The 16,063-nt window shown below is 37.6% G+C and overlaps 1 protein-coding gene and 1 long non-coding RNA gene across 2 annotated transcripts; one reads left to right on the top strand and one right to left on the bottom strand.

The window, feature by feature from the left end:
* Positions 1–4,231: 4,231 nt before the first annotated feature.
* On the bottom strand, positions 4,232–4,605 carry LOC130980007 (uncharacterized). The gene is made up of 3 exons (XR_009086840.1): positions 4,553–4,605; positions 4,379–4,465; positions 4,232–4,254 (listed from the first exon to the last, which is right to left on the bottom strand). It is a non-coding gene; the product is annotated as an uncharacterized LOC130980007 (long non-coding RNA).
* An 8,277-nt stretch (positions 4,606–12,882) lies between these two features.
* Positions 12,883–14,212, top strand: LOC130979400 (uncharacterized). The gene is made up of 2 exons (XM_057902838.1): positions 12,883–13,188; positions 13,394–14,212. The coding sequence occupies exons 1-2, from the start codon at positions 12,922–12,924 to the stop codon at positions 13,835–13,837; spliced, it is 711 nt and encodes a 236-aa protein (XP_057758821.1). The 5' UTR covers positions 12,883–12,921; the 3' UTR covers positions 13,838–14,212.
* Positions 14,213–16,063: the final 1,851 nt, after the last annotated feature.

The raw sequence follows: 16,063 nt of genomic DNA, 5'->3' as shown, positions 1-16,063 counted from the left end.
TTTAGCTAGAAGTGTGGGTGTATCTACATTTTACTGGTTTTTTGTTATTTTAATTGAGTTGTTGTTGTTCAGGTGTATTATATCAGACATGATTGGGTGTGTTTATAGTTTTTGACATGGTGTATTCTGCAGCCTGTGTATTTACAGTTTATGGCTTTAAAGGTCATTCTGTAGTTGAGTTGTTGCGGTTCGGGTGTATCATATTAGACATGATTGTGTGTATTTGAATCATATCTATGGGTGTATTCACAGTTCTGACACGGTGTATTGTGCAGCCTCTCTCGGTTGTTGATGACGAGCTTGTTCCGAAGGTCGGAATGACCTTTACCACCCTTGAAGATGCTGAAAAATTTTACAGGAACTACGCCAAGGCTGCAGGTTTCTCTACAAGAGTTCGGTGCACAAATAGGAAGGGAAACGAGATTAAGAATCAACTGATTACATGTAGTAGAGAGGGAAAATGGAAATCTAAAATATCTCCGACCGAGAAGACCAATCTGACAGCCGGTTTAAACTGTCCTGCAAGAATTTATATACACACATTGAAGGATGTTGGTGCTTGGATCATTTCAAAGGTTGTGTTGGATCATTCACACCCCTGCTGTCCAAGCAAAGCAGAGATGCTCAAACGGCACAGAGAACTAAGCATATCCATTCGTCGTACGATAGAGAATAACGAGGAGGCCGGTATCAGACCAAGCAAAACCTACCAATCATTTGTTGCGGCTGCCGGGGGTCACCGCGAGTTAAATTTTATCGAAAAGGACGTGAGAAATTACATTACCAGGGAAGTGCGGAATGTTTCCGAACAAGAAGATGCAAAGGAATTCGGGAAATATTTCTTAAGAATGAAAGAGAAGAATCCGAATTTCTTTTTTGAGCTCGAACTCGAGGAGGATCAATCGATTAAGCTGGCTTTTTGGGCCGATGCAAGAAGCAGAGCCGCCTTTGAGTATTTCGGAGACGTCATTTCGTTCGACACCACCTACAATACAAACAGGTAACAAACTGTCCCTGTTTATGATGCTAAATTAATTTATTTTTTCAAATCCGCAGTAAAGGTGTATATTGGTTGTTTCATTGGGTGTATTCGAAGCATTTGTTAGGGTGTACCTAATGATTTTGCATTCTGGACCATGGTAATTTGTTTCAGGTATAATTTGGTCTGTGGTTCTTTTGTCGGGGTGAATCACCACGGTCAGTCAACACTTCTCGGATGCTCTTTGATGAAGAAGGAAGAAATTGAATCATTCAAATGGTTATTTCAATGCTGGCTTCGTTGCATGGGAGGAAACGTTCCAAAAGGGTTTCTCACCGATTAGTGCGCATCAATGAAAAGGGCTTTAGAGGCCTGTATGCCAACAACAGTTCACCGCTGGTGTATTTGGCACATCATGAAGAAGATTCCAAGCAAATTAAACGGGTACAAGGGACATGCCGATATCGAACAAGAAATGAGCCATGTTGTTTGGAACTCTCATAGCAAAGACTCATTCGATAGGAATTGGAACGATTTTCTGCTGAATTTTGGTCTTGCGGACAACAAGTGGCTTTCAGGTAATGTGTTTTTAAAATATGCATCAGAGGTGTAAATTGTATGTTCTGTTGGGTGTATTTTACAGTCTGTGTTTGGGTGTATTATGCAGATCTGTACGAAGACCGTCACATATGGGTTCCTATCTATCTGGATCACCACTTCTGGGCAGGGATGAGAAGCACACAAAGGAGCGAGAGCATGCATTCATTTTTTAACAAGTACATCACCCGGAACAGCTCGCTTATTCAGTTCGTCAAACAATACGATAATTGCCTCGGAAGCAGGGAGCAAGCAGAGAGAGAATCAGATGCTGCAGATTTTCATACGGTCATACCGTGTGCAACCAAATCCTCCATTGAAGCTCAGTTTCAAGATGCATACACTCAAGCAAAGTTTAGGAAAGTCCAAGCGCAATTCAGAGGAAAGGCGAATTGCATCACCAGATTAAAGAATTCCGCTCTAGGCTATTCAATATACGAAGTCGGAGAACAAGTTTCCAGCTCAATATTCAACAAGTTCGCAGTTACCTACGACTCAGTTGCAGCCAAGGTAAAATGTCAATGCTTATTATTCGAGTCGAGAGAGATACTGTGTCGTCACGCACTAAGCGTGTTAAGCTTCGAACAAGTAAGCCAAGTGTCCCCAAGATATATACTGGAACGATGGAGCAAGAAGGTAAAGAGGCGACACACACACATCAAGAGCAGCCACGACGAGCCACTAATGGAGCCAAGAAGCAAGAGGTTCGACCAATTGGTTTTTCGTTCGTAAAATATTTGCGAATTTGCCTCTGAATCGGAGGAGCTGACTGCAATTCTACACCGTGCGTACGATAACGTCATGGCCGAGATGGAAGCATTAAAAGCCAAAAGAAAGGGGAGATCTTCTTTATCCCACGAAGACGCCAACTTGGAATCCGTTAACGAGCTTCGAAGCCCGCCAAGGATTCGAACAAGAGGACGTCCAAAAAACAGGCTAGGTTCAAAGCTGGAGAAACAGATTGCAAATGCCACAAAGAAGAAGAAGACGAAAGTTTTAAGCGAGGTACAAGGAAATGTTCTTTAAATTTGTGGCGATTGAGTTTATTTTTCTCGTTAATAGTTTAGCTAATGTGTGAGTGTTATATTCAGATAAACGTGTTTAATGCTGCATCAGCGGCGCATTCAAATTCCAACCAATATCAAGGACACGTTATGAATTATCAGCTCAGGGTACCAGCAGCAGGGGATAACTCGTTGGGTGTATAGTTTTATAGAATATGGGTGTAAAAGCACTGTTTCTTTTGGGTGTATTTTTGTTAATTCACAATTTACATATAGACACATATATAGATACATATAGAACAAAAGCTATAAAAATTTGCAGGTTATGGGTGTATATTTCATTTGATGTTTTTCTTCATATTTTAGTACATGTAATTCATACATTTTGAATACAGCACAGATAGTTGGGTGTATATTTTATGCAATCTTGGGTGTATTATTAGACTTGCGTTGGGTGTAACATTTTATAATTTGCGTTTATATATGCCTTGATTTTTTGCTTCATATTTACCACATGTAATACAATTTTTGAATACATCACAGACAGTTTACCAGCACAGATAGTTTAACTATGGGTAAAAATATACATGGAATAGAAGTTGTTGATAAATGGCAAATATTTACATCATTTGTTCAATTTACATACTACCCAGCAGTTTCTATATCAGCAGAATTAATCTGACAAAACGGACTCAATAATACAGAGGATGGCTTCGACAGCCTTATAGCACTACTCTCTCTAATTGCCCGATCTCTCTGTTTATTCATCTCACTGAATAGTATCCGGGAAGCATACTCCACTCTATAGTGGTCCACCTCCTCCTACAATTAAAAAGTATATTCTGTTTAAACAGCAATATTAATTCAGTAAAGTAATACAGGGTTATATAGTTCTAAAGACAGTTACCTGTGGCCAATTATTCCATTCATACTTTCCCTTTTTGATGTTTTTCGGCTCAATTAACTCAAGCCACTTCATAATGTAGATAGCGCAGTCATAGCTGAAAACGAAGAAAATAAATTACAAATCTCATTTAGGAAAGTTTAATGTTCAGAGTCACAAATTTATACCTTATTTTTTGGCCTGATATTTTAACATATGATGCTTTAATTTTCTTCTCGTTCTCCCCTTTTTGCAGAGGTTCTCCGCCGGCATATGTTATCAATCTTGAAAATACATATCCCTTAAATACCAAAACAAATCAGAAAATAAACCCGAATGAATGGACAAGATACACCCAACTGAATGAACAATATACACCCAACACAACTAACGAAATAGACCTATCTATTAAAGTAAAGAAGACAGAGGCAACTTACAGTGAATTTATTAATGTCCTTTCTCTCATCGCTTGGAGCTTTTTTGTGTAGCGGGTCAAGTATTTGACATTTCCACTTTGTTGTATTTATCAGCCATAACCACCAATGTCCCGAGTGGCAAACAGAAGCAAAAATCTGAAGGATTGCCACATTTCAACAGTGTGTTATTTTATTTGGCATATAAGTAAATAAGCGTACTAACAAATTTAGCAAACGAAAAATTACATATGGATGTGAAGTTAATTTTTTTCTATCTATGAAGGGAATGAAACTCGGGTAGGCTTCCACCCTGAATTTCTTTTTCGTTTTCGATGATATGAATTCCCCCCTTGGGTGATCCGAAAGTGCCATGCTCTGCAAGAATTGCGAAACAAGAAATGAAATACTGAAAATACACAACTTACACCCAATCAAACCTAAAAAATACACCCAAATCAATGCAGAAAATACACCCAAAGTTCGTAGAAGTAACACTTACCACAATATCGGGGGGGAGACAGTATATTTGTTCCTGAAACCTCTTTTCATTTTTCTGGTTTAGGATGAGGCAGATGGCAGATACAATCTAGAAATATATGCCGAAATCAATTTTACATTAATAAACATTGCAGTTGACTTTGGTGTAAAAACATTAATGTTAGTCTAATATTACCTGAGATTCTATATCACTTTTTGCCTGGAGGGATGCAAGGTGCATTCTGATCAAAATGTATTCTCCTTGGCCAATCAGAGTGCACATCTCCTCATACTCGTTAGTATTGCCATCTGCGTCTTCCTTCAGTCTTGTCCCCCAAATGTAGCACTTTTGTTTCATATCATCTGGAATTTGATTTATTCCCCCAGGAGTTTCAAACTTTGCAGAACTTTCTCCCCTAGTCTCCCTCTGAATTTGTGGACTTTCGTTTTTTCCCTTCGCCGCATTGCTTGCTAATTTTTGGACCAAATTGTCTAATTGTTCTAGCATACTTGCAGTTTCTGGAGATTTTTCCTTTTCTGTCTCCTGCGTTGACGCCCCCTCCTGGCTTGAATCAGTCAATCCAAGGCTGAATGATGGCATCCCTGAATCTATTTTAGGAACATAGGTTGCTGTCCGTGCCATCATCAACAGGACAGCAGCGTCTTCTGCGGCTGGATGACTGCGTCATGATGTATAAGAATAAGAGTAAGAATAATAATATACGGATGATAAGCAAAGATTGATTTTAGTCTGATGAACTTACATTTTAGTTGGAGCTGGGGGAAGCGTGGGTGTGGTTTTTTGAAGTTGTTTGGGGGATTCAGGAGTGCTGCACAGTTACACAAAATTAATCATGGCGTAAAAAAAATTGATCAGGAACAATATACACCCAAACTGTTAGCAAATATACACCCAAACCCTAAACAAATATACACCCAATACTATTTCTTACGTTTCTCTAGTTCCTTCAATCCATAGCATAGGGGTTGGTTCGAAATCTATGTCAGTGGTTGTTTGGGATGCCGGCACAAAAACCTGGATCGGGACTCTAAACAAGAAGAAAAATGAAAGGTTAACAACGTATTTGAAAATAATAAGGTTATAAGGTTGAAATATTCTTGGGAAAACTCACATTGCAAGCGCTTCGGACGGTGTTTGTTCCCTCACAACCATCATATTCTTATCAGTCGGACTCAACCTAAAATACACCCAAAGAAGGTCAAAAAATACACCCGAACAATTCAAAAAGAAGCCATGCTTTGTTTTTTGAGAACTTACATACTTGCAGTTTTTGCTTTTTTTTGCTGCCTTTTTTTTCTTGAATAAAATAATAAAGGGTTTTTTTTTCTAAAAAAAATATATACAGAATTAGAAGTAGAAGGTATTAGAAGAACAAAAGTAACGGTTATTTGAAAGAGAAATTACATGCTCTGTGACGGCTGGTTTACACTACTCTGTTCTGTGCGTCCTTGAGAGGAAGGATCATCACTTCCCAAGTTCACAGCCGGTAGTCTAAACAGATTTCATATTATTCAGACAAAATAAGATACAGGTTTAAAATACACCCAAATTTATGCACAAGATACAACTAACCGAATGGACAATATACACCCAACAAAACAAACGAAATATCCCAACTTAGTAAACAACATACACCCAACTTGATCCACAAAATACACCCAAATTGTTTCACAAATACATCCAAATCATGATAACAAGATTTTATTAAATAATAAAGCTTCTTACGTTTCAGAGGACACATAGCGACCTTCTGTCGATCGCAGGTCAGCTTGGTTCTCCCTGCGAAACAAGATACAATTATTAACAAACAAAATACACCAAAATCTCAAATACACAGCCCAGCAAGACATACCCCTCTGCAGCAGATTTATCAACGTTTTCCCTTAGCCATTCATCGAGTTCGTCACTTGATATTTCATATCTCTCACTACATTCATAAAATAAGATGTTAACAAAAATAATTACGATGATAGACCATAGTATAGCATACGAGGTACTGTACCCGTCAAAGTATTGATCTTCTTCAGGAGGTGAATCCTCCACAACAACTTTTTTCTTTTTTTGTTGTGTTCTGGGTGGAAAAAAAAATAGTACCAATCAGAAATAAAAAATTAATTTTATCACAGAATTTTATCCAAAGAATTGCTTACTTTTTTGGAGTTGTTTTTGTTTTTTTCTTTTTCTTCTCCTTCTCCGTAGGTGATGATTCTTCGCTCCTATAAGTTAATAATAGACACTTCAGTTAATACACGAAATCTTTATAATGAAGCCAAAAGAAAGGAGTAATAATTTCAGGACATTACTCATCACTTGGTTCAGATTCAGATTCTGAATCAGAATCTGACTCCTCTTGCCTCTGCTTTCTTTTTCTGGAGTCCATTCTGGAAGGCAAACAATCATCATTCAGAACATACTAATAATACACCCAAATGAATTCACGAGATACACCCAATTGAATATACAATATACACCCAACGCAGCAAACGAAACATACCCTGCTTAATAAACTACATACACCCAACGTGATCAAACAAAATACACCCAACTCAAAAAAGAAATTACACCCAAGTATGGTACTTACTTTTTCCCCTTTTTGCCGGGGTGTTTTCTTCCCGAATCCTCTGAGTCTTCTTGAGCCTCAGACTCAGAGGTAGAAGTGTCACTGTCAGTAGTTTCTGTCTCTGAAGACGATGTTGGACTCGCCTTCCTTTTTTGTTTTTTTTTTATTTCTTTTTTTTTCTTTTTTTTTCTTTTTTTTTTCATTTTTTCTCTTGTCTCTGCCATCTTCACAATCCCCTGAAACATGAGATATTTTAGTTAGCAGCATTCAGGTAAATAAAATACACCAACTTATTATGATTACTTACCAAAATTTCCTCTCTTTCTGCAGTCATTCTTTCCACCAACTGCTCCTTAGTCCAGTTGGCAATCCAGGGCTTTGGTGGTCTTTCAGCCCTGTTCTTGCCTTTATTTTTTGAAAGATGAATGTAGATTATCATCAGGGCGAAGAGACAGCCATTAATTGTCTTCTTCTTCTTCTCCTGGTAGTCTGTGATGCCCTTTACCATGAAGGTCAAAACATGCCCCCCTCCAGTTTCTTTCCGATATGCCGTCCATCTTAAAAATTGGGGCCAGGTGCACGGGCGATATTTTGTTTATCGTCGTTGGCAAAAGGAACGCCATCTGTATGTAGAGGATGAATATCCTCTTGAACATCAGGCGTTCCTCTTCGTTGCCAACGCCAATTTCCATCATTTCATCGGTAAGACTTTTGAGGGTCTTACCCTGGAATCTTCTATAAATTATTTTGTCATCATCAGAAAGTTTCTTATACTCAACTTTCTCAGAAAATAGATCTCCTACAAAAAGGAAGACAACAAAGTATCCAAGTCGGTTCAGATACACCCAAGCATGAACTTAAATTCACCCAAGCAACAACTTAATATACACCTATAATTATAAGCTAGTTACCTGTTGCATTGATGCCAAGCGCATGATCTATTTTTTTTGGGGTTATTTGGAAAGAACCATATCCTGTCTTCAGTTTGTTCTCCCCAAGTTTGAAGTTGTTTGCCAACTCCCTTAAGAGTTGGTGATCCACCCTTAGTGGTGGGATGTGCATCAAGCCACCAAATCCGAGATCCCTCACAATCGCCTTCTTCTCCTCAGTCATGTTTCTGAACTTATCACTCAGGAGATGTGTGGCACACTTAAGGTATTTTGTTTGGTTTCTTGCTGCCATTTTCTCTGAAACGAACAATACACCCATTGATAATAGTAAGATACACCCATATATATGAGTCAGATACACCCAAAGATATCAGCAAGATACACCCATTGATAACAGTGAGATACACCCATAGATATTATTCAGATATACCCAAAGATATCAGCAAGATACACTCATTGATAACAGTGAGATACACCCATAGATATTATTCAGATACACCCAAAGATATCAGCAAGATACACCCATTGATAACAGTGAGATACAACCATAGATATTATTCAGATGGATGCGTATAGATATTAGTCAAATATCACTCAACCATGCTTCAATATCAAGCCACATTACAAGGTTAAGCAGTATACACCCCCCAATCTACGGAATAAACCCCCAAAAATCAACAACAATAGCAGGAGAACTTAGAACAACTGTAAAACCCGGTTAATTAACGGCTAATTAACCCACAAATGAGAATTTATTCTAGAAAGCCCAAAATATGATTTTTGTGGCTAAATGTGATAGAGGAGATCGAGACGAGAATTTCGGTACCAATTTTATGGAATTCGGACCAAGATTGGATCGAACGGGCCAAACCGGGCCAACCGGACCCAAAGTGGGCCCTTGGCCCAACATAACTAAATCAAAACCCTAGTTTTCAGCACTCTCTCTCCTCATTTGAGACACTAAACACGCTGAAATGGAGGCCATGGAGGGAAGAACTCTCTCTCAAGTTCTTTCTCTCACTTGATCTTCAAACCACCATAACTTTTGATCTAGAGCTCCGATTGCCGCTCCGTTTGTGGCCACGCGTTCACCGCAGAAAGCTCTACAAAACCCATACAATTAATCTTGAGGTAAGCCACGTTTTGCTCTTCGAATTTCCAGCCTTGATTTCGAGTTTCATGAGCAAAAATGTTGAGATTTTGGGTTCTTTGATGTTATAGGACCCAACTCTCTTGAAGGAGAAGGTTAATCTTGTCTCCTTGGACCTTGGGTGTGGTAAGATTCTCAACCCTAGTGTGATTTGTTGTTCTATGATGTTTGGGTATTGAGATGTTGTGTATGGGTATGATGATTGTGGCTTAGGTTGTGTATATGTGTATATTGGAGCTTGATTGGTGATTTTGAAAAGCTTGGAAAGGGTTTGGTGGTGAAAAATCTGTTCTTAGAGGTTTTGAGGCCTTGAGAGCTTGTGGATAAGTGGTTTGGAAGTGCTCCGGTTGAGCTTGGAAAATCGGCTAAGGTATGGTTTCGGTTTCCCGTATCTAATATGTAATGTGGTAGGAAATACTTAGGCTAGAGGCCCTAAGATAGGCATTGAATTGTTGATGTTGTTGAATGATTGAGATATATGATGTGGTCATATATGTGATGATGATTATTGATGCCTTGGTGGTATGATGTATGACAAATATGCATGTTGTAATATATGCTTGATGATTGGTTATGGTTGAATTGTGGGTTGAACCACGTTGATGGTGAATATGATGTTGATTGTGTACAATAATGATTTATTGGAATTGGTGTTGTTGAGAATTGGCATGAGGAATAGTATATGATATGTCAATATGTTCGAGTTTGAACCACTTGGGTGAAGAGGGTTAAAATGATGAGATAATGATTTTGTAAATTGTGGTAATGTGTCAATGTGTGAGTTGAGGAGGCTTGATGTTGAATTTGATATATTTTGATTGATTTCAAAGAAAAGGGATCAAATTGGCATGTTTTGATTGATTTTGAAAAGAGTTGAAAATGGCTTGTTTTGAAAATGGCATATTGTGGTTTTGTATGAAAATATGGTTTTTGGGCATACTTTGGTGGGACATAACTTGGACTACGGATCTCCGTTTTATGCCAAATCTGTTTAGAAATGAAATTGGATCCGGGAAGTCCATGCCGTTCGAAGAACGGGTGAAAAACGATTTAAAATGAGGAAGTTATGTCCGTTGGAAGATTGGGGTAAAAATCTGTGAATTCTGCAGCTTTTAACTTAGAAAATTTTTAGCAGAATAACCCCTTGCGCGTAGGCGCACTTGGCGCGTACGCGCCGATCTTCCAGCAAACGCCATCCACGCGTGCGGGTGATGTGCGCGGGCGCGCCGATTGTGCTGCACCCAATGCCCAGCCATTTTCCAGAGAGTTATGCCAGAACTGTGCCAGTGTTGTGCCTGGGGCACGAGAACACCCACGTGTACGCGTGGTTGACGCGTGCGCATCGATTGTCAATTTTTAATTCACGCGTTAGCGTGCATGACGCTTGCGCGTCGATGAGTTTTTGAGGCCATCCACGTGTGCGCGTGGCCCTGTTTTCATCCCAAAGTTGATTTTTGAGTTTTAAAAGCCAAATCTCATACTTCTAAGCCTCCGATCTCACCATTTATGTCTTAAATCATTATGATATATCTAGCATGAGAAAAAGGGCTAGTGAATGTGGTAACTTGCGAGTGAAGCAAGGGGAAAATATGTATGATCATTGAGGATCAAAGATGATTATGTGAGATGCGGAGAATGGCGGTGGAGGTGCTTGTTATGCCATGGGCCGAAGGGCCGTAAATGTTAATGAATTGGCTGGTTATGGATTTAACCGTGAGCCGGATGGCTAGATTATTGCCGTGTGACGGCGGAGCCATGTTTATGGCTAAGTATAAATGCATATATGCTGTTGAATGAATTGTGAATGTTTGCACTTCCACCATCGGAGATGAGGGTTTCCCTGGGTAGTAGCAGTGGCTAGCCACCACGTGCTCTAGGTTGAGACTCGAAGCTCTGTTAACCCTATGTCGTAAGTGTGGTCGGGCACTGTGAAAGGCCCGGATGAGCTCGCCCCCGTAAATATTCACCAGTGAGGGTGATGGATATAGATCATGATTATGATCAAGTTTATGATGAGTATAACTCGAGTTGGGGATGCGCGACAGAGGGACAGTCTAATGGTCAGCTGCCAGGACTTGTCGGGTTGGCTCTATAACCGATAGATGATATCATCAGCCATTAGGAACAGGCATTCATCATATGCATACTATGTGAATTGTTTGAGATTGCCTATTTGACTGCATATTACTTGCTAATCGTCTAAATGCCTTAACTGCTCCTATTTGTATATTCCTTGTTTGATATAACTGTGTTTGCTACATTATACTCCTGCTGGTGGTTGGGAGGTTTGAAGGAACTGGAAAGGAAAGTATTAGTTAAACTGGAGAATCTTTAGTTAGATGCCCTTATATGGTTTAGCTTGTTTATAAGTTTTGATATTATCTGGAGGAAGTTCTAGGATTGCCTTCGGCTTTCCTCTATTACTATGTATTATATATGTGGAAGCTGTTACCATGCTGGGGACCTCTGGTTCTCATCCATGCGGATTTTGTGGTTTTCAGATGCAGGACGTGAGGTTTCCCGCTGAGACATGCTGGAGACTTCTAGATTTGCGAAGATCCTTTGTTCTCGGGACTATGTTTTGGTTTATATGTTTTGCTTAGTTACTTTTATCTCCATTAAATAATAAAACTGTGATGACTCCTCTTATGGGAGATTTTGGAGAATAGGTTTTATGTATTTGTGTCCCTTTGGATTTCCTTTGGGGTTTTCATTATTTTATCATATGTATATATTACTATGCTCGGACCGGTTATCTTCGCAGCCGGATTCTGAGTCTTGATATTCCTGTTTTTGACACTCCTTTGTATATATATAATCTCGCGTTGGTTTATCCTTGTTCGTTACGTTATCGATCGGAGTGTTGCGCTTTAGAGTTGCGATTTTTGTTTACCCATTTTTCTTCAAAGGCTCCTAGTTATAATCAATCATTCATACTACTATACGCACTAAATTTTTATTTTAGAGATCGTAATACCTTGCCATCTCTGAATTATGACTTAAGCATAAGGCTCTGTATGGTAGGGTGTTACAACAATAACGTAGAACGACGTAGAACTTAGAACATTGTAACAAAGAAGCAAGAATAATAGTAAACCCTAGAAGAACGACGTAGAAGAAAAGTAAAATATACAGGAATCTTAATGGACTTACGTTGAGTATTGTTGCTTTGTTTTCTCTTCGGATTCTTCACGGAGAGTTTGATGGTGTTTTGATGGAGGTTTCGAACAACGATTTGTATATTTTGAACTTTGATTTTCGCTCGAAAATGGGAGGGTTTTCTTATTTTCAAAGCGCCTTGAGAAGTGGAAGAAGTGGAAGAGTCTGCCATACGTAACCGTTTGAGTGTTGAGCGCGTGATTTTGACGCGCCATGTTATCTCTCTTCATGCGCGTGAGTTCTATTTGGGCTGGGCCAACTTGTAAGCTTGTAAACTTGTATGTGTAGCAGGCCCGTATTTTTTATTAGTATAAACCTCTGAATGAGTGGTATCATGAGTTTAAATTTTTGAGATGAATAATTTTATGATATGAGATGTTTAAATTTTAATTTTAGGTTAAAAAAGATTTTAAATCGAAAAAGGGCACTGTGATACCAAAAACTTTTAGCAAATATATTTTTTTTAATTAATAGATCGAAATTTTATATCGAATAAGCATATTTTCTTTTAAATGGATTGTCCGATTAATACGCGAGCTAATTTGTTTATTCTATAATTTTATACAGATTAATTGAACTCCCATCCATTTAACCTAAAATTTAAAGGAGTATAATTTTAAGAGTAAAAATCCACAAATTAGTCGGACTAGTTTGACCCATTTCAACTTTCCTTATGTCTTTATAAGCTTTTGATAGGTAGCCAAAGATAAAGCTATCTTCAATCTGATTGGTGGAAATGAAACAAGAAGATCGCGTTACGGAGAAACAAGGTTATTAGTATTTCATGGTGGTCCCACGTGGCAGTTTAGACACCAACAGCACTACAGCACAGAACCCTTCTCTTCCTGCAACCCAAGCTCCCAAACCGAAACGAAACCCCAAACCCATCTCATCCATGGCAGTTCCTGCCACTTCTTCATCTCCTTCTCTTCGATCCCTCCACAACAATCACACCACTTTCTCCTTCAGCTCCTTCCGCCGCAAACCTTCCCTTCTCACCGCCACCGCCAGGAAACCCTTAACCATCCTCGCCATGGCTCCCAAAAAGAAGGTAAAGAATTACACAAACCCACAAATCACCTCTCATCACTCTGTTATATTTTCAATATCTAACATCTCTAACGGCCAATAACTAACTTCTCAACTGCATGACTAACTGATTTTTCTGCATCCGTGACTGTTAACCAACAAACTATAACAACTGTACGTCCCTACGTAACCGTCTAACTAACTTTTTAACCGTTTCATACTTGAAGGTGAACAAGTACGACGATAATTGGAAGAAGGAGTGGTTTGGGGCGGGGATTTTCTACGAGGGAAGCGAGGAAGTTGAAGTGGACGTGTTCAAGAAGTTGGAAAAGAGGAAGGTCCTCAGCAACGTCGAGAAGGCTGGGCTGCTCTCCAAGGCGGAGGAGCTCGGACTCACGCTCTCCTCCATCGAGAAGCTTGGCGTCTTCTCGAAAGCCGAGGAGCTTGGACTGCTCAGCCTGCTCGAGAACGCCGCCGGATTCTCTCCCTCCGCCCTCGCCTCCGCGGCGCTGCCAGCCCTCGTCGCAGCCATCGCGGCGATTGTTCTCATCCCTGATGACTCCGCTGCTCTTGTTGCAGTACAGGCGGTTGTCGCCGCCGTACTTGGAGTTGGCGCGGTTGGGTTGTTTGTTGGGTCTGTTGTGCTCGATGGGTTGCAAGAGGCTGATTGATTCTTAGTTCAAATGTACATTATATTGTTAGTTAGTTGATTTTGGGGGTAAAAGATGTGATTTCCCTTTTTTATCCTTCCCCCCGGTTGATGTGTTAATGGAAAACGAAAGGGACAATATTTGACTGTCTGTAAGAAGATACTTAGATACATCGATTGCACTGCATGTTGTGGACGGATATGATTGTCCTGGTTTGATTGTTCGATCTTAGATTGCCATATTCTTATACAAGGAAAGTTGTATGAACAAGTGATATTTGTGTTAAATCATAATCAAGTCCCACCTTGTGTGTACTTGTCTTACCCACAGAAGTTCGGAGATTTGTAATTCTCAATATATGAGTGTTATTTTAATTTAAGAGCATTTAACTCCTTATTTAATTATTTAACTTTTTAATTTTAGAGAACTTTGATCCGAAGCTCTCTATCCACGGGCTGTTCCTCACAGTAATTGATTTTAAGATGTAAGAAATATGAACTTAGAACATTCTAGTGCAGTGATGAGCACAGTTAAAAGGCAGAGGACTTAAAGATTCAAGATAAAGAGTTAGGGGCGGGCGTCTTCTTGTTGTGTAGGAGAGGTGCATTGATAATGTAGTTGGGTTGGGTAGATGTTATTGAGCTACATAGCAACAATATATCAGTGACGGACCCAAAAAATTTATGTTAGAAGGGCAAAAAATAATATATATTATTATTAAAAGATATATTAATTTAAATTTAAAAAAATAAAAGTGTAAATTAATTATTTATATACAAAAAATAAAAAATTACATATAACAAAATAGGACGAAAGATATTTTTTAAAATATTTTTCTATTACTATTTCTATCTAAATTAGTAAATTGATCAATTGACTTTAGAAATTTATATGCAACATAATTACATATAACAAAATAGAAAAAAGATAAATAAATAAATAACAAGGATTAACAAATTAAGAATAAAATAAAATATATAAATTCTTGAAGAGAATAAAAAATTAGATTAATACTAAAATTATAATTACTTGAATTAAAATTTGCAATTGAAAATATCAAAAAGAGAAACAATGAAATTGAGAAATATATAGAGTCATAGAGAGTTATATTAAAAAATAAAAAATTTAAAATTTATCTTTTAATAAAGAGAAGATGACTACTAAAAAAAGAATAGAAAAAAGAGTTGAAAATATGAAACTAAGAAGAGGTTTAAGAGAATAAAGAAGTGGTGATGGTTAGAATTTAAAAATGAAAAAAGACTAAATTTAATTAAATTAACTAATAGTCAAAATAATAAAAAAATAAAATAAATTTGAGACTTTAAATAATTAGACTTAATTTATTTATAATAAAGTTATTTACAATTTAAAATAAGACATATTATATATATATAAAGAAAATTAAAATAAAAGTGGAGCAAGTGCCCCCTTATCACACTAGGTAGATCCGTCCCTGAATGTATGCTTATTCTATCAAGCGCGAATAGTGTAATTAATCTATTTAGTTATATTTATCTAATTTGTTATATTTATGTATAATTTATTTAAAATATTAATATATATATTATCAATTCTACTAACTAACTAACAGAAATTTAGTCAACAACAAATAAATAATATGTTGTTATAGTTTATGTTTATTTTAAAATACTTTTGTGTATATAAATAGTTATCCGGCGTATATATGATTTGTTTGAATGTTTTTGTGTCGTTGTATTTAAGTATAATTTGATTTTTTTTTTGTTGGAGTGAATCACCATAGTCAGTCAACATTTTTGGGATATATTTTTATGAAAAATGAAAATATTCAATCATTCAAATGGTTATTTAAATGTTAGTTTTATTGTATAAAAAAAATACTCCAAAAGACATTTTTACTGATAAATGTACATCCATGCAAAAGGCTATTGAGACTTATATGCCCACAACAATTCATCAGTGATGTATTTAACATATCATAAAAAAGATTTCAAATAAATTAAATGGCTACAAGCGATACAAAGAAATTGAACACGAAATGAGTCATGTAGTTTAAAACTCTTTTACAAAAGAATCATTTGATAGAAATTTGAAAGATTTTCTGATGAAGTATAGTGTTGGGGATAACAAGTGACTTTCAGGTAGTGCTATTTTTATTAGGATTAATTGATGTTGTTACTTTTAGTGTGTGGATATTTGTTTTTGCTTGTGCAATAGAAGTTCAACATGTATGTCTTTTGGTGTATTTTGGTTCTTATTTAGGTATTT

This window comes from Arachis stenosperma, chromosome 5 (assembly GCF_014773155.1).
Source record: "Arachis stenosperma cultivar V10309 chromosome 5, arast.V10309.gnm1.PFL2, whole genome shotgun sequence".
NCBI classification, from domain to species: domain Eukaryota; kingdom Viridiplantae; phylum Streptophyta; class Magnoliopsida; order Fabales; family Fabaceae; genus Arachis; species Arachis stenosperma.
The sequence above is the reverse complement of the archived record's forward strand: the minus strand, read 5'-3'. Positions and strand labels throughout refer to the sequence as shown.

Excerpts from the sequence above, each read along its gene's own strand:
- LOC130979400 (XM_057902838.1), top strand. The coding sequence starts at position 12,922 with ATGGTGGTCCCACGTGGCAGTTTAGACACCAACAGCACTACAGCACAG. Across the intron at positions 13,189-13,393 it reads CCATGGCTCCCAAAAAGAAG|GTGAACAAGTACGACGATAA; the intron begins GTAAAGAATTAC and ends TCATACTTGAAG.